The sequence below is a fragment of the Salvelinus namaycush genome, chromosome 19, assembly GCF_016432855.1.
Source record: "Salvelinus namaycush isolate Seneca chromosome 19, SaNama_1.0, whole genome shotgun sequence".
NCBI classification, from domain to species: Eukaryota; Metazoa; Chordata; class Actinopteri; order Salmoniformes; family Salmonidae; genus Salvelinus; species Salvelinus namaycush.
The window spans coordinates 24,828,014-24,850,878 of NC_052325.1; the positions used below are offsets into that span (position 1 = coordinate 24,828,014).

A 22,865-nucleotide genomic window follows, 5' to 3' on the forward strand; every position below is an offset into this window, starting at 1 on the left:
GTCATGTGAAAGACATTGTACAGTAACTCTACCTGTGTTTCTGTCTGAAAGTTGGTTATGTTGCCTTTCATATTTTTGTAATGAACGTATGAATTATGCTGAGACAAAAAATAATAATGTTCTCACCATAATTGACCGTTAATTAACATAAACATGTTTAGCATCTCCAGGCCCCCATGCATACAAGCTGCATACAAGCTGCGTACAAGCTGCGTACAAGCTGCGTACAAGCTGCGTACAAGCTGCGTACAAGCCACTGATGCGAGTGTTTGGAACATCTACATTTAAAAAAGTCAAATAAATCCATTTAATGTACACCATCACAATAAATCCATTTAATGTACACCATCACAATAAATCCATTTAATGTACACCATCACAATAAATCCATTTAATGTACACCATCACAATAAATCCATTTAATGTACACCATCACAGTAAATCCATTTAATGTACACCATCACAATAAATCCATTTAATGTACACCATCACAATAAATCCATTTAATGTACACCATCACAGTAAATCCATTTAATGTACACCATCACAATAAATCCATTTAATGTACACCATCACAGTAAATCCATATAATGTACACCGTTACAATAAATCAATTTAATGTACACGTCACAATAAATCAATTTAATGTACAACGTCACAATAAATCCATTATTTATTTTAGGCAGGTCTAAAGAAACATGATTTAAAGAAAAATGGATTTCAGATGAGCAATATATAAGTTGGCCTGATGTATGTTATCTGGCTATGTGCCATGCCATAGGCTCTAGGCTTGCTTTAGCATACAAGATATGCGTATATGTCCCATGCCATTATATTATAAACTGGGTGGTTCGAACCCTGAATACTGATGGCTGAAAGCCGTGGTATATTTAGTCACTTTTTATTTGGATCCCCATTAGCTAACACCGTAACTCTTGCTAATCTTTCGGGGGTCCAACACCAATTAACAAGACATTACAAACAACCACAAATCAAGACTTCACAAACATTCAACAAGTAGACAATACAGACAATTATAATACCTGACACGAAATACATTTAACATTCAGTTGATGTTTTATTTCAGTTTTATATTCAGTTGATCTTTTATTTTTTCCTTGAAGGTGGATTTACTTTTTGCCTGAGAAATATGGATTGGTAAAGAGTTCCATTCAGCTATGGCTCTATATAAAACTGTAGATTTAAGGCAATTTGTTCTTGGCTTGGGTTGTCTTAGCTGCCCTGAATTTGCCTGTCTGGTTTGGTGGTTATGCATGTTGCTAGTATGTACTAACTGACCAGAAAAATACTGTTTTTTTTATTTATTTTAAATAAAACATTCCTAAAGAAAATCAGAAGACTGGATAGTAATTTGTTTTTAACGTGAAGCCATGAGAGATTCTGATGCATTTGGATGATATTCATACGGATAGAGCAATGAAGAGCTAATCTGGCAGCCATGTTTTGAGCCATTTGGAGCTTTTTTATATCTTTGCTGCAGATGACCATATACCTGGACAGTACTCTAAGTGTGATAGGACCAGGGATTGACCATATAACTGGACAGTACTCTAAGTGTGATAGGACCAGGGATTGAATCACCTGATTCAGTGTGCTAGATGTTAAATACTCTGAACATTTTCTTGTAACAGTACTTCCCTTACCCATCTTAATAACAATATTATCTATGTGTTCTGACCATGATAAAGCTGCGTCCAACATGACGCCTATGTGTTCTGACCATGATAAAGCTGCGTCCAACATGACGCCTATGTGTTCTGACCATGATAAAGCTGCATCCAACATGACGCCTATGTGTTCTGACCATGATAAAGCTGCGTCCAACATGACGCCTATGTGTTCTGACCATGATAAAGCTGCGTCCAACATGACGCCTATGTGTTCTGACCATGATAAAGCTGCGTCCAACATGACGCCTATGTGTTCTGACCATGATAAAGCTGCGTCCAACATGACGCCTATGTGTTCTGACCATGATAAAGCTGCGTCCAACATGACGCCTATGTGTTCTGACCATGATAAAGCTGCGTCCAACATGACGCCTATGTGTTCTGACCATGATAAAGCTGCGTCCAACATGACGCCTATGTGTTCTGACCATGATAAAGCTGCGTCCAACATGACGCCTATGTGTTCTGACCATGATAAAGCTGCGTCCAACATGACGCCTATGTGTTCTGACCATGATAAAGCTGCGTCCAACATGACGCCTATGTGTTCTGACCATGATAAAGCTGCGTCCAACATGACGCCTATGTGTTCTGACCATGATAAAGCTGCGTCCAACATGACGCCTATGTGTTCGGACCATGATAAAGCTGCGTCCAACATGACGCCTATGTGTTCTGACCATGATAAAGCTGCGTCCAACATGACGCCTATGTGTTCTGACCATGATAAAGCTGCGTCCAACATGACGCCTATGTGTTCTGACCATGATAAAGCTGCGTCCAACATGACGCCTATTCGTTTTTTTCCTTTCACTTTCTCTACAGGCGTTCTATTCATCGACAAATTCAATTGGGGATCATCAGCAAGCATATATCTTGAACCAAATACAATACATTTAGTTTTAGAAATGTTCAACACCAATTTGTTCATATCAACCCACTCAGACCCCATTCTTAGTTCACTGCTCAGTACATCTGTTAGCTCATTACATTCTGATGCTGCGCTATACATTGTAGAGTCATCAGCATACATGACCACTCTTGATTTGTTCATTACTGAAGGTAAATCATTAGTAAAGATAGAGTAGAGATGTGGGCCTAGGCAACTTCCTTGAGAGGCAACTTCCTTGAGGAACACTACAGTGTATATCTTTACTGTTTGAAAAGCTACCATTAAAGAACACTTTTTGCCTTCTGCATAGATAGCTTTCCATCCAGGATAGAGCTGCAGACTTAAAACCATAACATTTGAGTTGACCTAGTAACAGTTCATGATCAATTACATCAAAAGCAGCACTGAAGTCTGGCAACACTGCACCAACTAACTTCCTGTCATCCATACTCTTTAACCAATCATCTGTCATTTGTGCTAAGGCCGTACTCGTAGAATGCCCTTCTTTGTATGCATGCTGGAAACCTATTATCATACCATTTACATGAGAAATAATCCTTAATTTGTACAGATATAATTTACTTAACACACAGGCAGCAAGCTTATAGGATGAGTATTAGGACCAGTGAATGCAGATTTTTGAATCCTTAGGTAGTGGAATAACCTTTGACTCTTTCCAGACTTCTGGGCACACCCCATACATTAAGCACTTAGTAAACTATGAGAGATTGGGGTAGATATTTGGTTAGCTGTGACCCTAAGCAATTTGGCGTCAAGATGATCTGTACCAGGTGACTTGTCATCCGACAGAGACAACAGCATCCTTTCTACCTCGTCCCTTTCTACTGGATGAAATTCAAACATGCATTTCCTCTCCTTCATGATAAAATATTTTATAAGGGTATATTGGAATCATAGCATTCCTCAACTTGTCCACTTTGCCTGTAAAATATTCATTAAAGTAGTTTGCGATGTCATGTCATTTTGTCATAAATATACCCTCTGATTCAACAATAGAGGCAGACATGTTTGAATTCCTACCCATAATAGTGTTTTTCCATGTTTTTCCCCCATCAACCTTTACTTCATCAATTTTGCTTTGTTTAGCTTGGTCACTAGATTTCTTAATTTACAATAACTTTGCTTATCAAACAGAGTGGCAGATTTATCTGCTACTTTTTTGGCGTCATAACGTTGAATCATTACATTTCTGAGCTCATCATCAATCCATGGGGCACCTTTTGACCTCACAGTGCATTTCCTCAAAGGGCATGCTTATCAGCTATACTTATACATAATTTCATAAACAAACTTGGTGACATTTCAGGATCATCCTTACTATTGATAGGTTTGGATTTCTGAACTTTAAATGTTATTAATCATTAATTGTAATAGAGACCTGAGGGGTGCCATAGACGAGGGACTACACCAGAGGTTAATGGTTAAGCTTGGAATGTACTGAGTGTAGTGATGAATGGGGTCGAGATTAGAGGTCGACCGATTATGATTTTTCAACGCCGATACCGATTATTGGAGGACCAAAAAAAGACGATACCGATCAATCGGCCGATTTAAAAAAAAATAAAAATAAAAAAAAAATAAAAAAATAATAAAAATAAAATAAAAATAATAATAATAATATATATATATATATATATATATATATTTTTTTTTTAGTTGTAATAATGACAATTACAACAATACTGAATGAACACTTATTTTAACTTAATATAATACATCAATAAAATCAATTTAGCCTCAAATAAATAATGAAACATGTTCAATTTGGTAAAAATAATGCAAAAACAAAGTGTTGGAGAAGAAAGTAAAAGTGCAATATGTGCCATGTAAAAAAGCTAACGTTTAAGTTCCTTGCTGAGAACATGAGAACATATGAAAGCTGGTGGTTCCTTTTAACATGAGTCTTCAATATTCCCAGGTAAGAAGTTTTTGGTTGTAGTTATTATAGGAATTATAGGACTATTTCTCTATACGATTTGTATTTCATATACCTTTGACTATTGGATGTTCTTATAGGCACTTTAGTATTGCCAGTGTAACAGTATAGCTTCCGTCCCTCTCCTCGCTCCTACCTGGGCTCGAACCAGGAACACATCGACAACAGCCACCCTCGAAGCAGCGTTACCCATGCAGAGCAAGGGGAACAACCACTCCAAGTCTCAGAGCGAGTGACGTTTGAAACGCTATTAGTGCGCACCCCGCTAACTAGCTAGCCATTTCACATCGGTTACACCAGCCTAATCTCGGGAGTTGATAGGCTTGAATTCATAAACAGCAGAGCTGCTGGCAAAGCGCACGAAAGTGCTGTTTGAATGAATGCTTACAAGCCTGCTGGTGCCCACCATCGCTCAGTCAGACTGCTCTATCAAATCATAGACTTAATTATAACAGGTCATTAATATGGTCGAATCCGGAAACTATCATCTCGAAAACAAAACGTTTATTCTTTCAGTGAAATACGGAACAGTTCCGTATTTTATCTAACGGGTGGCATCCATGCACAACCTTCAATGTTATGTCATAATTACGTAAAATTCTGGCAAATTAGTTCGCAAGGAGCCAGGCGGCCCAAACTGTTGCATATACCCTGACTCTGCGTGCAATGAATGCAAGAGAAGTGACACAATTTCACCTGGTAAATATTGCCCGCTAACCTGGATTTCTTTTAGCTAAATATGCAGGTTTAAAAATATATACTTCTGTGTATTGATTTTAAGAAAGGCATTGATGTTAATGGTTAGGTACATTTTTCGCAAATGCGCTTTTGTTAAATCATCCCCCGTTTGGCGAAGTTGGCTGTCTTTGTTAGGAAGAAATAGTCTTCACACAGTTCGCAACGAGCCAGGCGGTCCAAACTGCTGCATATACCCTGACTCTGTTGCAAGAGAAGTGACACAATTCCCTAGTTAAAAGAAATTAATGTTAGCAGGCAATATTAACTAAATATGCAGGTTTAAAAAAGATATACTTGTGTATTGATTTTAAGAAAGGCGTTGATGTTTATGGTTAGGTACACGTTGCAGCAACGACAGTCCTGTTTCGCGAATGCGCACCACATCGATTATATGCAACGCAGGACACACTAGATAAACTAGTAATATCATCAACCATGTGTAGTTAACTAGTGATCATGATTGATTGATTGATTGATTGTTTTTTTATAAGATAAGTTTAATGCTAGCTAGCAACTTACCATGGCTTCTTACTGCATTCGCGTAACAGGCAGGCTCCTCGTGGAGTGCAATGTAAAGCAGGTGGTTAGAGCATTGGACTAGTTAACCGTAAGGTTGCAAGATTGAATCCCCGAGCTGACAAGGTAAGAATCTGCCGTTCTGGCCCTGAACAAGGCAGTTAACCCACCGTTCCTAGGCCGTCATTGAAAATAAGAATGTGTTCCTAACTGACTTGACTAGTTAAATAAAGGTGTAAAAAAAAAAAAAAACGGCCAAATCGGTGTCCAAAAATACAGATTTCCGATTGTTATGAAAACTTTAAATCGGCCCTAATTAATCGGCCATTCCGATTAATCGGTCGACCTCTAGTCGAGATCAGGTCAGGTCACGTTAAGGGAGAAAGAAAAGTTTTTATGGCCCGTATCACTTAGTTTCCTGCCTAGCAATAAAGATACAATGTTTGTTCAGATGTGTAGGAGGAGACTCAGCCTATGAGAAAGGGTTAAATATCAGTGCTTGTGTGAATATGTCTTTGTCTAATGCAGCTATATTGATCCTCTGGGAGAATAAACTTGGTTTGAGCTTTCATATTGTCCGTAGAGTTTTTACTCTGAGAATTAGAACCTAACACTACACACTTCTAACCATTGCACATTCTTAATCTCATCCACAAATGAGTCCTGATTGAACTCTCTGTAGGACCTTCGGTAGATTACCTTAGGGCCAGCCTTTGGTATTTTAGTTTTCCTAGTGAGTGCAACCAAGTGTATCAGACTGTATGCCACGCCTATGACAAAACATATGACAAAACATTTATTTTTACTGCTCTAATCAAGTTGGAAACCAGTTTATAATGACAATAAGGCACCTCAGCGGATTGTGGTATATTGCTGTATCCAAGCACTCCGTGTTGCGTCATACATAAGAACAGCCCTCAGCTGTGGTTTATACCACACCCCCTCGGGCCTTATTGCTTAATAATGATTTTATAGTACCAAGAATATAATTGAATTTAGCTGAATAAAATAGAAAGGATATTTTTCCCATTCCGGAGCGAGTGTGCATATGAAGTGACTATGTTGAGCGTAAAAGTGATCATTTGAAACAGGTCCTATACACTAGATTTAGAGTTATTTGGAGACTTTAGTTGTGAATGATACAAACCTTAGAATCTCTTAGAAATCAAAACATATATGGGCTGCATGATGCGACTAGGGGCTATTGATGATTTGAGAAAGTCGCAAAAAAGCTTGTTCCTCAGGCTGCACACGCTGTTCTCCCATCAAGTGATAATATTTTCACCCATCAGACTATTCTCAATTTAATCTAGTCTTAACTAATGTGTCAAATTTCCTTTGATTTAGAATGGCCCATTATCAAATGGGTAGGAACAGCGGCAGGGAAAAAATAAGTGTCATCCCTATGCACTCGAACAGCGAATGGAGGCCACTTTCCAAACAGTTAGTTTTTCACTCATGCTGGGTAGGCTACTCTGGTTATTTCACTCCACTCATCAACCACTGTTTGAGAAGCATGCGGCCTCGCTGCGCCACAGGTGATATTCCACCCAAACCCTGTATGTCATGGGCTCTTTAACCCTGTTCCTGCAGCTACCCAGTGCTTCATTTGTGAAATCTGTTTGGGAACATCAAAACATATTTCATTAAACTGTTGACAGCCCCTCTCTCTGCAGGCTGGAGAAAGTAATGAAGGGAGGGGAGGAGATAGAAATACACGGTGGTGAGATATTCTGTAGCCAAAGGTAATGTGTTAGCCTATTAATTATGAAAAGATAAAAATACCCTATTACTAGGCTATTCAAAATTAACTACAAATTCACTATAATTGTAGGCTAACTCTGTAAGCCGTCCTGCACAATCAATGAACCAACATTATCGCCTAGGCCTATACAGTTCTCTGCCATGCGTAGTAGGCGTTAGGCTATCGCCTAGGCCTATACAGTTCTCTGCCATGCGTAGTAGGCGTTAGGCTATGTATTGTATAACGGCACAATCATTATTTTAATTCAGGTTTTTGGGGGGGGGGCTTGGGCTCGTATATGCGTATGCACATGGGAGTTTTGAATGAGTCATCACTTTAAAGTGCTGTCCATTTCGTTGTTAGGCTTTGAAACAACATCCACAACAGCCATGTTTCAACCTGCTGTTGAACCTCTAATTGATCATCACAGTGAGGTGAGTTTTAAAATCACAATACTGTTTTGATGATACGTTTTTGATGTGATATTCAATTGTGTTTGCATTGACGTCAGAGTGGTTAGAAGGACAGAGCCCTGAGTACCAGGCCATTAGGCCTGATGGTTGTTAGCGAGTTGAGTACTACCAACACATGTCCAGAGTGCATAAAAGGACATTACTGTGACTCAACGGTCACATAGAATTTTACTGCGGTCATGACACATGACTGCCGGTGTGGCAGTAATACGGTCACCGCAACAGCCCTAGACTTACAACTAAGGTGATGGTAACACCCCACACAACCCCTCACACCCAGAGATGTGCTATATACTCTCTTTATAAAACGGGTTGTTTGGAACCTGGTAGTGCTTTCCCAAAATTATGCCCCATATATGTATTATGTTGGAAGATTCTTCCTCTGGAAAAGTCTTATCAAAGGCTCCACAGAAATGTATATACTTATTACAATTATCAATATTGTGAATAGCTATGGTAATTTTCTGGTTTCAGGGTGCCCGGTATTGCTTGTAAATTGCAGTTTTAGGGAGGAAAGAAATTACCCATCTAGTCTACCATAGTTTTGATGAATGACAGCATTTATAAATCGCTAGTTTGCCAGTTGCATTGTTGTGTTGCGGTATTGAACTGTCGTATTGAAATAGTTTCTGCTCGCTTTGAATGCCTCACAATAGCAGAGACATGGAATGGGATTGAGGCTCACCATTTCCTTCAAGAGATTAGAATTCTATTTAAATTGTTGAATTGTGTGGATACTTGTTTTCTGTTTCTCTTATCGACTAGGGCTTTCATTCACACTTTTCTTTCTGACATCCTTATTTTTACCAGAATAAAAAATAAAAACCTGTCCTTTCTTCCATCACTATTTAAATAAATATAGGCAATATTTCCTCTTTCTAAAACAGTTCCTGTGTGTTTGAAGGAGGCCCAGACGACAAGGTTATCTGAATTACTTTGGTAATTTTATGACCTTCTCTATTGTTAATCTGCCACTTATTTCTTATTAGGCTCCACATTGACTTCAATTCAGGTGATGCATTATGGCTATTTCAATTGAATTCTCTTAAATATAGCATTTTCACCCACTGAATTGATTATGTTAGGTTGCTGATTTGGGGTCCCAAAGAACAGGTAATAAAAACTAGTCGTAGTCTAACTGCACATTTTCTCTGAGTGTGATTGGATCTGTAAAATGAGGACCATTAGTTCAGTTTAATGCAATATTAATACAGACTAAAAATAGTAAAATAAACAGAAAATGATTGGCTCTCATTCTAGGAGGGATACTTAGAAAATTATACTTACGAATGATTCCTTTTTTAAAGAAAATAATATTCCACTAATTGAAAGTGTTTGCAGAGAAGTATCAGCTTTTAAATTGCCCCAGGCTTTGTTTACCTCGTCCCAAATCTGTTTTTGCTGCCAGACAGATCTGGGACCAGACTAAGGCTGCACTTAACTGAAAACAACCTCTTCAGTCCTACTCACTAGTCTTCGTTCTCGCTGTAACATTTATGCTTCAGAGGGCAGCTGAGTATGGAACAACAGAATATGTGTGTGTGCGTGCGTGTGTACTATAGACCTGCATAACGCTGACTTGACAGTATACATGTACTTGACCATCCATAAACATTCCAAAATATCTATGCTGTTGGTGTGGACCATTTTACAGTGACTAGGCCTCCTGGCTGAGTAGGGCATATGCTGTTGTACTCTGTCGTGAGAAATACAGGGTCACGTGCCGAGGCATACGCCATCTAACCGTGCTGAGGCATACGCCATCTAACCGTGCCGAGGCATACGCCATCTAACCGTGCCGAGGCATACGCCATCTAACCGTGCCGAGGCATACGCCATCTAACCGTGCCGAGGCATACGCCATCTAACCGTGCCGAGGCATACGCCATCTAACCGTGCCGAGGCATACGCCATCTAACCGTGCCGAGGCATACGCCATCTAACCGTGCCGAGGCATACGCCATCTAACCGTGCCGAGGCATTCGCCATCTAACCGTGCCGAGGCATTCGCCATCTAACCGTGCCGAGGCATTCGCCATCTAACCGTGCCGAGGCATTCGCCATCTAACCGTGCCGAGGCATTCGCCATCTAACCGTGCCGAGGCATTCGCCATCTAACCGTGCCGAGGCATTCGCCATCTAACCGTGCCGAGGCATACGCCATCTAACCGTGCCGAGGCATTCGCCATCTAACCGTGCCGAGGCATTCGCCATCTAACCGTGCCGAGGCATTCGCCATCTAACCGTGCCGAGGCATTCGCCATCTAACCGTGCCGAGGCATTCGCCATCTAACCGTGCCGAGGCATACGCCATCTAACCGTGCCGAGGCATTCGCCATCTAACCGTGCCGAGGCATTCGCCATCTAACCGTGCCGAGGCATTCGCCATCTAACCGTGCCGAGGCATACGCCATCTAACCGTGCCGAGGCATACGCCATCTAACCGTGCCGAGGCATTCGCCATCTAACCGTGCCGAGGCATTCGCCATCTAACCGTGCCGAGGCATACGCCATCTAACCGTGCCGAGGCATACGCCATCTAACCGTGCCGAGGCATACGCCATCTAACCGTGCCGAGGCATACGCCATCTAACCGTGCCGAGGCATACGCCATCTAACCGTGCCGAGGCATTCGCCATCTAACCGTGCCGAGGCATTCGCCATCTAACCGTGCCGAGGCATTCGCCATCTAACCGTGCCGAGGCATACGCCATCTAACCGTGCCGAGGCATTCGCCATCTAACCGTGCCGAGGCATTCGCCATCTAACCGTGCCGAGGCATACGCCATCTAACCGTGCCGAGGCATACGCCATCTAACCGTGCCGAGGCATACGCCATCTAACCGTGCCGAGGCATTCGCCATCCAACCGTGCCGAGGCATTCGCCATCTAACCGTGCCGAGGCATTCGCCATCTAACCGTGCCGAGGCATTCGCCATTTAACCGTGCCGAGGCATTCGCCATCTAACCGTGCCGAGGCATTCGCCATCTAACCGTGCCGAGGCATTCGCCATCTAACCGTGCCGATGCATTCGCCATCTAACCGTGCCGAGGCATTCGCCATCTAACCGTGCCGAGGCATACGCCATCTAACCGTGCCGAGGCATACGCCATCTAACCGTGCCGAGGCATACGCCATCTAACCGTGCCGAGGCATTCGCCATCTAACCGTGCCGAGGCATTCGCCATCTAACCGTGCCGAGGCATTCGCCATCTAACCGTGCCGAGGCATACGCCATCTAACCGTGCCGAGGCATTCGCCATCTAACCGTGCCGAGGCATTCGCCATCTAACCGTGCCGAGGCATTCGCCATCTAACCGTGCCGAGGCATACGCCATCTAACCGTGCCGAGGCATACGCCATCTAACCGTGCCGAGGCATTCGCCATCTAACCGTGCCGAGGCATTCGCCATCTAACCGTGCCGAGGCATACGCCATCTAACCGTGCCGAGGCATACGCCATCTAACCGTGCCGAGGCATACGCCATCTAACCGTGCCGAGGCATACGCCATCTAACCGTGCCGAGGCATTCGCCATCTAACCGTGCCGAGGCATTCGCCATCTAACCGTGCCGAGGCATTCGCCATCTAACCGTGCCGAGGCATACGCCATCTAACCGTGCCGAGGCATTCGCCATCTAACCGTGCCGAGGCATACGCCATCTAACCGTGCCGAGGCATACGCCATCTAACCGTGCCGAGGCATACGCCATCTAACCGTGCCGAGGCATACGCCATCTAACCGTGCCGAGGCATACGCCATCTAACCGTGCCGAGGCATTCGCCATCTAACCGTGCCGAGGCATTCGCCATCTAACCGTGCCGAGGCATTCGCCATCTAACCGTGCCGAGGCATTCGCCATCTAACCGTGCCGAGGCATACGCCATCTAACCGTGCCGAGGCATTCGCCATCTAACCGTGCCGAGGCATACGCCATCTAACCGTGCCGAGGCATACGCCATCTAACCGTGCCGAGGCATTCGCCATCTAACCGTGCCGAGGCATTCGCCATCTAACCGTGCCGAGGCATTCGCCATCTAACCGTGCCGAGGCATTCGCCATCTAACCGTGCCGAGGCATTCGCCATCTAACCGTGCCGAGGCATTCGCCATCTAACCGTGCCGATGCATTCGCCATCTAACCGTGCCGAGGCATTCGCCATCTAACCGTGCCGAGGCATACGCCATCTAACCGTGCCGAGGCATACGCCATCTAACCGTGCCGAGGCATACGCCATCTAACCGTGCCGAGGCATTCGCCATCTAACCGTGCCGAGGCATACGCCATCTAACCGTGCCGAGGCATTCGCCATCTAACCGTGCCGAGGCATTCGCCATCTAACCGTGCCGAGGCATACGCCATCTAACCGTGCCGAGGCATACGCCATCTAACCGTGCCGAGGCATTCGCCATCTAACCGTGCCGAGGCATTCGCCATCTAACCGTGCCGAGGCATTCGCCATCTAACCGTGCCGAGGCATTCGCCATCTAACCGTGCCGAGGCATTCGCCATCTAACCGTGCCGATGCATTCGCCATCTAACCGTGCCGAGGCATTCGCCATCTAACCGTGCCGAGGCATTCGCCATCTAACCGTGCCGAGGCATACGCCATCTAACCGTGCCGAGGCATACGCCATCTAACCGCGCCGAGGCATACGCCATCTAACCGCGCCGAGGCATTCGCCATCTAACCGTGCCGAGGCATACGCCATCTAACGAGAGATGCGGTTATAGTGCAGGGCGGTTTATTGGAGACAGAGATATATTGCAGGCAGTAAGGATGCCAACACAACAGAACACCTCAGAGTATTCCCTCTGTAGTAAAAAATCCCACCATCCAACTGAGACCCTGACAGCGTTGCTATATGGGGGTGATAAAGTGCCAATACATAAAGGTTTTACACCCATACTATCCAAAGCACTATCCCTGAGAAGGCTGCCTTGCTCGCTCAGTTAATCACAGTTCCTGGGATTACACTATTAAACATCTCTAGGCTATCTGGGACAAACAATTCAAGACAGGCTCCTCAAGCCGAACTCCTGTACTTATTCATGGTTTGTAGTTGTAGTAGTAGAGTAGGAAACAGTTGAAATGTCAGTAAGTGATGCTTTTATGGTCAACGTTAGCCTTTTGTTGGAAGCACACTGGTGATGTAAAAATGTAGATCAAGAGTTAATGTAGCGTAGATTATCAGACCAAACTAGTGGAATTCATACCATGCCAACCAGAGAACTGGGATGTCCAGGGAACTTTATAGTGCTTGAGCAAGCAGCTTCGGTGTGTTTAAACCATACAGTGGATTTGTGAAGTCTCTCTTTGGGCTTTACATTTACCTGACCTTTGGGAGTTGGAGCGGATAAGCTGAGGTGACCTTTGACCCTTCCATTGAGCCTTATATGATTCCTTATGATTTTCAGTGCACCGTAAAGCTTTATTGTTTAACAGTTGAGCAGAGCATTAACAGTACCTTGAGAGTACAAAACATTAGGAACACCTGCTCCTTCCATGACAGACTGACCAGGTGAATCCAGGTGAAAGCTATGATCCCTTATTGACGTCACTTGTTAAATCCACTTCAATCAGTATAGATGAAGGGGAGGAGACCGGTTAAAGAAGGATTTTTAAGCATTGATACAATTGAGACATGGATTGTGTACATGTGCCATTCAGAGGGTTAATAGGCAAGACAAAATATTTGAGTGCCTTTGAGCAGGGTATGGTAGTAGGTGCCAGGCGCACCGGTTTGTGTCAAGAACAGCAACACTGCTGGGTTTTTCACGCTCAACAATTTGCCGTGTGTATCGAGAATGGATCACCACCCAAAGGCATCTAGCGAACTTGACACAACTGTGGGAAGCATTGGAGTCAACATGGGCCAGCGTCCCTGTGGAACGCTTTTGACGTCTTGTAGAGTCCATGGCCCCCGACGAATTGAGGCTGTTCTGAGGGCAAAAGGGGGTGCAACTCAATATTAGGAAGTGGTTCCTAATCTTTTGTACACTCGGTGTATATTATCCCTCCATAAACAGTTCCCAAAGTCACCAGCAGGTGTCAGTCATTGCATTGTGTGTTCTTTTGCTGCACACAGGTCTATTAAATCAAATAACATTTTATTTGTCACATGCTTCGTAAACAATAGGTGTAGACTAACAGTGAAATGCTTACTTACAGGTCCTTTTCCAACAATGCAGAATTAAAGATAATGCAAAAAAAATAAAAAATAAATAGTAATAGTGACAGTAGGAATAAATAAATATACAGTGAATAACGAATAACAATAACAAGCAAAAATAGCATGGCTATATACAGAAAGTACCAATACCGAGTCGAAGTGCAGGGAGTACGAGGTAATTTAGGTAGCTATGTGTATATATAGGTAGGGGTAATGTGACTAGGCAACAGGATAGATAATAGACAGAGCTGTAGCAGCAGTGTATGTGGTGAGCGTAAAAGTGTGTGTGTGAGGTGTCAGTGTGTGTGTGTGTGTGTGTGTGTGTGTGTGTGTGTGTGTTGGGTGTCAGTGTAAGTATGTGTGAGTGTGTGGGTAGACTACAGTGTGTTTGCATAGAGTCAGTGAAAGAGAGTTAGTACAAAAAGAGGTCAATGCAGGTAGTCTGGGTAGCCGTTTGATTAGCTATTTAGCAGTCTTGTTTAGCAGTCTTATGGCTTGGTGGTGGAAGCTGTTTAGGGTCCTGTTGGTTCTAGACTTGGTGTATTGGTACCGCTTGCCGTGCGCTGACAGAGAGTCTATGACTTGGGTGGCTGGAGTGTTTAAAAACATGTTGGGCCTTCCTCTAACACAGCCTGATATAGAGGTCCTGGATGGCAGGGAGCTCATCTCCAGTGATGTACTGGGCCGCACTCACCACCAATGTTCCCTCAAAATTATTGGGGCACTTAGCAAATGTTTAGGTCTTATTAGTGGAAACTTGAATGTTGTGAGAATTTTGCGCAACTTCCGGCGCACGTTTACAATGAACACTGAGGCTGTAGCCTTACAGTTTTAGATAGTAGTCAATAGGCTATTGTGGCTATTTGAGTATGTTGGCCTACCAACAAAACCAATGGAGCACAACCCATAAAAAATGTTCACATGGAAATAGCTTTTGATTTCTATGATATAGCCTACAGTAGCCTATATGTGGTGTTCAATGCAGGCCTACATTGCATGAGACTTTTAAAACCGTTTTTACATTATGAAGGGCTTGACATTAATTAAGGATTTTTTACTTGGTCTGTAACACCATGGGTCAAATAGGTGACTGTACATTGCATCAGGGGCGTAACTTTGGTTTTATAAGTGGGGGGGACATCAATTTTTTTTTTTAACCAGTCGGATAAACACTTCACAGCTTACCCGACTGCTCGTAGACGTCCGCATGATCCTAAAGCACATCGTTGCCTCGTTTTGTATCACATTCCAATGATAAAACTGGGTGGGACAAAAATACAATTTCAGAATGTGGGGGAATGTCCCCAGTGAAAGTTGCACTCCTGCATCTCCTGCATTGCATTGTGTTGTATGATGCAAGAAACCACTTTCCAAAATATAATGTATTACTATAGAGAGAATTAGACACTGTAGGCTCTCCTTTCTGCATATAGGCTTGAATATGCCAATAAGCCAGTCTCAAAATACAACACTGCCACTTTTTACTAAGACACAAGCTTTTTAGCTGACTGTCTTTTCAAAGGCAGCTTGAAATGTAGCCTACATGTTTTGTGCTCTTGCTGAACTATACTTATCTATAAATGGGCTAATAACTCGCTAACTATCAAAGAATATCAACAAATGTGCACACTGGGCGCATTCACTGGCGGGTGATTGAAAGACCGCTTGTGGGCTACCCCCGCCAATAGAATTCTACTCCGTTGCGCTCAGGATCTGCCTACAACAAAATCAAGACTCAATCTTGGAAAGTTAGATTTGTTTTAGTTTGTTGCAGTGAAAAGGGCTGGTATAATGTTGATTATTTTTATGAAATAAAACTTCTATATAGTGCAAACTAATGGGGCGAACTCAGTGAAGTTCAATCTCTTGCGTTTCTGCACGGCCTGGATTCTCTTCTGCGAGGCAGTCCTGGAGGAGGTTTTCATATGAACCAAGGAGGAGGGCAGATGAGAACAGCAGGCCAGCGGAGCACTTAGAACAGCAGCAGTCAGGGGCAACTGGTAGGAAGAGGATGATTTAGGTGACCCAAAACAGCTTAGAGGGAACATTGCTCACCACCAGTGGTGGAAAAAGTATCCAGTTGTGATACTTGAGTAAAAGTATAGATGCCTTAATAGAAAGTTACTCAAGTAAAAGTAAAAGTCACCCAGTAAAATACAACTTGAGTAAAAGTATTTGGTTCTAAATATACTTAAGTATCAAAAGTAAAAGTATAAATCATTTCAAATTCCTTATATTAAGCAAAGCAGACGGCACCATTTTCATGTTTTAAACATTTACGGATAGCCAGGGACAGACTCCAACACTCAGACATCATTTGCAAATTATGCATTTGTGTTTTGTGAGTTCCCAGATCAGAAGCAGTAGGGATGACCACGTGTTCTCTTGATAAGTGCATGAATTGGACCATTTTCCTGTCCTACTAAGCATTCAAAATGTAACGAGTACTTTTGGGTGTAAGGGATGTATGGAGTAAAAAGTACATTTATTTTCTTTAGGAATGTAGTGAAGTAAAAGTTTTCAAAAAAATGTATAGTAAAGTACAGAAACCAAAAAAAACTACTAAAGTACTACTTTAAAGTATTTTTACTTAAGTACTTTACATTACTGCTCACCACCCTGCTGAGTTAAAGTTCTGAGACATGGGGTTTGTGTTATTGTCAACCTATACTGCTGCTGTGTATGTGTCTCACACATATACATATGTAATTTACATATCTCTTTCCAGAGTGTGGGTGCTAGGCTTGTGATTGTAATTTAGATGTAGGCTAGCGCATTTAATCTTGAATCTTGTTCTGGAGGCAGCTCTGCAGAGTGGTCACTAGCTGGCATAGACACAAAGTCATTTTTTACAATATAGCCAATTTTGACTTTGCAGCTGGCCTATCTAAGGGGAAATCACTCATGTCTGCCTCCAGGACAAGACTCATGATAATAAACGTCAACCTGTGATTTAGATACAATAAGCCCAATTGGCTACTGATCTGATTTGGAATAGCACTTTGTGGAGATGAGCAGGAGAGGAGCTGAGAGGGAGGGGAGGAGATCAGCTGAGAGGAGAGGAGATAACTTAGAGGAGAGGACTAGAGGAGAGAAGAGAAGCTGAGGAGTTCAAGGGCATTGCAGGCAGCGATCAAACGGAGAAGGATGGCTGTGCTGTAAGGGAGAAGGATGGTTGCAGTTAGCTTGATTTAGGAACAGGAGGGATCCATTAACAGCATGTACTAGATGTTATTTTTAAAGGAGGGAGAACCATCGTTTCATGTTCGATTGGCATCTTTTTTAACCATATGCTCTGGAGGGTAAACGTTGTTCAGTTTGGATCTCATATCTGAGAATCAAAGGGAGTGAGTTGTGAGATTGAAACACCTTCCTGTTGTCAGAGCTATTCTCTAGTCTAGTTCAGGGGAAAATACCCAAGGAGAATCTGTGAGGCAGTCAGAATATCTGAAAAGAGGCCAGGGCAGGAGACATTACAGTGGTCACTGATTAAACAGAGGTCAGAGCAGAGCAGCATTGATGATAACTCTCGAATCAAAGCAGGTTAAGGTAGCTGTTGGAAAGCCAATTAATCTTCATTTTTGCAATTATTTTCATATATTGAAAGCAGTAACTCCCCTCAATGTACTCTGAACATTTCATGACTCTAGGATCAAGAAAATATGTTAAAAATAGCCTGTGACGTTTCAAAATGGTATGTTATTGGCAAAATATGGCAGTTTTTTTTCTGTTTTGAAGATAAAAGGTTTTCATCAGACAGCGACGTTATGCTCTTCAGTTAGACAAATGTATACAAATACATAGAACACTGATGAAAAGCTCCCTTTCTCTTAGAGATCTCTTAATTTCTCATTGATTGGCCACACACACACACACACACACACACACACACACACACACACACACACACACACACACACACACACACACACACACACACACACACACACACACACACACATACACATACACATACACATACATACGCACAGCCATGACCCATTGTGCCAATGATACTGCCATGGCTTCTCTGATTGTGCCATCCTCTGACATGTTAGATTGGAGTGGGTATCCGGCAGTGGCAGTAGTATTACCTCTGTCACACTATGACAGGTTAAGAGACATGAGCATATTGTATATCTAACTGACTGACTTTCTTCCTCGCTGGGCTGGCTTGGTCTCAGAGCAATGAGATTCTCTCTGACAGGGTTCATCAATACACATTAAGTTAATCATCTCTCGTAGAACGACCGCTCTCCCTCCCATCCTCCTCTCTTCCACTCCTCTTCTCCTCCTCCCTCCACTCTTCCACACCCCAGAATCATCAAGCATGAATTGATTAATCCTCCCTTTATCTGAGAATTTGATTAGCAGTCTCCTGTCTCCTCCATCTATCTGAAGACCTTTATATTATGTTGATTGCTTCAGTTGAGGCCGAGGTCACATTTCATATTAGGTCACATTTCATATTAGGCCACACAGTGATAAGGTCACACAGATGGTATTTAGAAGGTTTATCCCTTGAGACTGAATGATCTCGATCAGAATCGTTCAGATATCCATGCATCAAATCTAGTGTGTTAAATCAGATATCATGTCTAATGAAAATTATTATCAGTTAGATACAGTACTCGTAGTCTTGTACCGATCACCATTGATTGAGGATTTTGAATTCTCCAAGGGTCAGTTTTCAGGATGGGATGTCATCAAGTATAGCGGATGGAACATAGATCTTTGGAACAGCGGGCACCATAAATAATTTCATAATTTTGATAATTCTGTTTGACTTTATTAATGGAATGAGTGATCACAGCGCGAGAGGGAGAGAAAGAGTGGGAGAGAGACGGGGGAGGGGGGCGAGATGGAGAGCGAGTGGAGGAGGGAGAGAAATGGGAGGAAGGTGGAAAGTGGAGGGAGAGGAGAGAGGGAGGGAGGGAGGGAGAGAGACCAAAGAGAAGTGAGGGAGACTGTTTTAGTGTAGATGACGTGGGGGGGTTAAGAGTTGTTTGAGAAGATCTCAGGAGGAGGTAAGGGATAAAGACACTTCCATCAATCTGCCTTGTCAGCATTGGCGGCTCTGTTATCTGCCATGAGCTGCTCTTGTTTGAGCTGTTTTGGTTTGCGCTGCTCTGGTTTGAACTGTCAAGGCAGACGGTGGCAGACTGTCTGAGAGTTGCTCGTTTTTCTCTATCTGTATCCACTTCTCTCTCTTTTTCTAAGCTCAATCCGTCTCTCTCTCTCTCTGCTGTGTGATCTCAGACAGGGCAGACTGAACCTTGTCTTTACAGAGCTGAGCTCACAGACAATTAATCAGCAGAGCAGTGTTCTGTTCTCCCTGGCCACTCAGACCTCAGACACACTGGGCTGGCACAGGGGACAGAGTTACTGAACATTAAGGAGGAAATGTGGGACCACTTATTGTATGTTCATAAATCATCTAATGATGTTTTCTATCGTTCTGAATGAAAAATACTGAGAGCTTATCACATGTGCAAGCCATGTACAATAACGTTTATCTGGTTCCACTGTTTGCCTTGTCTGTATGCATGATGTGACATTAATGTTTCATGTTTCTCCCTGTCCTCTCCTCTCTGCAGGTTAATACACGGTGGTCAGCTGTTGAATGGTTTGGCCGGACCAACAATAATGAGCGCTGGACCCCTCCTCTCCACCACATGGTTCGCTCCAGACCAAAGAGCCACGGCCACCGCTGTCGCCTCATTGGTCAGCTATCTGGGGGCGGCGTGCTCCTTCATTGTCGGCCCGCTGCTTGTGCCCGCCCCTAACGACACCACCCGTGTCATGGTGGCCCGAGCTGTTGTCTCGACAGACACCCAGATCAATCACATACGAGACAGGATTCAGCTGGTTTTGTATGCAGGTACTGATGTTATGTCTTATGTAGCTGTTATAAAGGCTTTATGAATGCGTACATAAGGGGGCGTGCAGTAAAGTGTTACCCAGATACACAAGACAGGATCCAACTGGTTGTGTATGCAGACAGGTACTGCCAAACAGAAAGAAATGCTGTCGCTACCTCGCATTCAAACCAAGGTGCATGAACACTGGTGCAATGTGCATACTGAAGATGGGAAGATATTCAGTACAATATCCTACAAAGAGTCGTATGTATGTATGTATGTAGGTAGGTACTGACAGCAGCACAGACAGTCAGTCAGTCGGTCATCATTACCCTTCAGGAATCAATAACAGATCATCTCTGGTCTGGATCTTGTCTAGGGAGAGATTCAAAGTGATCTGACTCTCTCATCACACGAATACCAGTCTCAAACGTTTCAACAATGTACTATTCAGAACAGAACGGGCTGCCATAAAAAGATGGGGGCTTGGACTGGTCTGCTTAACTGATTCAGAAAATTAAAGCATTTAATGAAATAAAAATATATTATCCGCCCACAATGGTACATTGAAGCTATGGCTTTGTGTTAACCTAAGGGCGTATTCATATTACATTTAAAAGCACAAAACAGACACATTTTCTGAACCGAGCTCTTTAGAGGTCATAGGGAAATTAATTTAAAGTCAGAAAGCATTTAGAGGGAATTACATTCCTTGATGTTTTCCTTCTTCTTCTCTGAGGAGAATACATTCTACACCTCCATACACACACTACAGAAAAGCAGCAGCCAACCCTTGTGCCAAATGAAAAGGCTGATGTCTTTTTTGTGTTGAAAAAACTAATGTGAGCCATGTTGCTCTAGCCAGCCAGTAAAAATGCAGCTGCTGTCCAACCAATCTGCACATTATGACAAGAAAAAACATGATTTATGATTCTGGTGGTACTTTTTGGGAAATAGATTGTCTGAAAATGCTATAGCTTTTCCAAGTGAGATGTGTCCGATTCGGTTGCCCATGCCAAGCCATGCCAGGCCAGGCCCAGTGAAAAGGGTTGGGGGATTTAGTAGCTTGTTTGGAAGCCAGGGCCGTGAAGGCAGGCTAACAGAGAGAGTATCAGAGCCCTCTACATTGTCTGTGCCAGCTGGATAATCTAGTCCCAGGGACATCTCTCTGATAAACCGCTGCTCTCTTAATTGACTGCTCTGGACATCGTCAACACAGCAGGTCTGTATGTCCTCAGGTTCTGTGCTCTGCTGTCCTGTTCTGTTCCATCTAAAAGTAGGGTGGAATCAGAGACATATACATGTACAGTTGAAGTCAGAAGTTTACATACACCTTAGTCAAATACATTTAAACTCAGATTTTCACAATTCCTGACATTTAATCCTAGTAGAAATTCCCTGTCTTAGATCAGTTAGGATCACCACTTTATTTTAAGAATGTGAAATGTCAGAATAATAGTTGAGAATTTCAGCTTTTATTTCTTTCATCACATTCCCAGTGGGTCAGAAGTTTACGTACACTCAATTAGTATTTGGTAGCATTGCCTTTAAATTGTTTAACTTGGGTCAAACATTTCGGGTAGCCTTCCACAAGCTTCCCACAATAAGTTGGGTGAATTTTGGCCCATTCCTTCTGACAGAATTGGTGTAACTGAGTCAGGTTTGTCGGCCTCCTTGCTCGCACACACTTTTCCTCGCTTTTTCAGTTCTCCACACAAATTTTCTATAGGATTAAGGTCAGGGCTTTGTGATGGCCACTCCAATACCTTGACTTTGTTGTCCTTAAGCCATTTTGCCACAACTTTGGAAGTTTGCTTGGGGCCATTTTCCATTTGGAATACCCATTTGCGACCAAGCTTTAACTTCCTGACTGATGTCTTGAGATGTTGCTTCAATAAATGCACATAATTTTCCTGCCTCATGATGCCATCTATTTTGTGAAGTGCACCAGTCCCTCCTGCAGCAAAGCACCCCCATGTTTGATGCTGCCACCCCCGTGCTTCACGGTTGGGATGGTGTTCTTCGGCTTGCAAGCTTCCCCCTTTTCCCTCCAAACATAATGATGGTCATTATGGCCAAACAGTTCTATTTTTGTTTCATCAGACCAGAGGACATTTCTCCAAAAAGTACGATCTTTGTCCCCATGTGCAGTTGCAAACCGTAGTCTGGCTTTTTTATGGGGGTTTTGGAGCAGTGGCTTCTTCCTTGCTGAGCGGCCTTTCAGGTTATGTCAATATATGACTCGTTTTACTGTGGATATAGACACTTTTGTACCCGTTTCCTCGAGCATCTTCACAAGGTCCTTTGCTGTTGTTCTGGGATTGATTTGCACTTTTCGCACCAAAGTACTTTCATCTCTAGGAGACAGAACGCGTCTCCTTCCTGAGCGGTATGACGGCTGCGTGGTCCCATGGTGTTTTTACTTGCCTACTATTGATTGTACAGATGAACGTGGTACCTTCAGGGATTTGGAAATTGCTCCCAAGGATGACCCAGACTTGTGGAGGTCTACAATTTTTTTTCTGAGGTCTTGACAGATTTCTTTTGATTTTCCCATGATGTCAAGCAAAGAGGCACTGAGTTTGAAGGTAAGCCTTGAAATACATCCACAGGTACACCTCCAATTGACTCAAATGATGTCAATTAGCCTATCAGAAGCTTCTAAAGCCATGACATAATTTTCTGGAATTTTCCAAGCTGTTTAAGGGCACAGTCAACTTAGTGTATGTAAACTTCTGACCCACTGGAATTGTGGTACAGTGAATTATAAGTGAAATAATCTGTCTGTAAACAACTGTTGGAACAATTACTTGTCATG

The 22,865-nt window shown here is 43.1% G+C and overlaps 1 protein-coding gene across 1 annotated transcript in view; it reads left to right on the forward strand.

Annotated features, from left to right (window-relative positions):
• LOC120064258 (solute carrier family 49 member 4 homolog) overlaps positions 1 to 22,865 on the forward strand; it is a 90,154-nt gene that overhangs the window by 5,417 nt on the left and 61,872 nt on the right. The window contains exon 3 of the mRNA XM_039014695.1: positions 19,784 to 20,067. Within this exon, the coding sequence (XP_038870623.1) occupies positions 19,784 to 20,067 (284 nt within the window). The remainder of the gene's footprint in view (positions 1 to 19,783; positions 20,068 to 22,865) is intronic.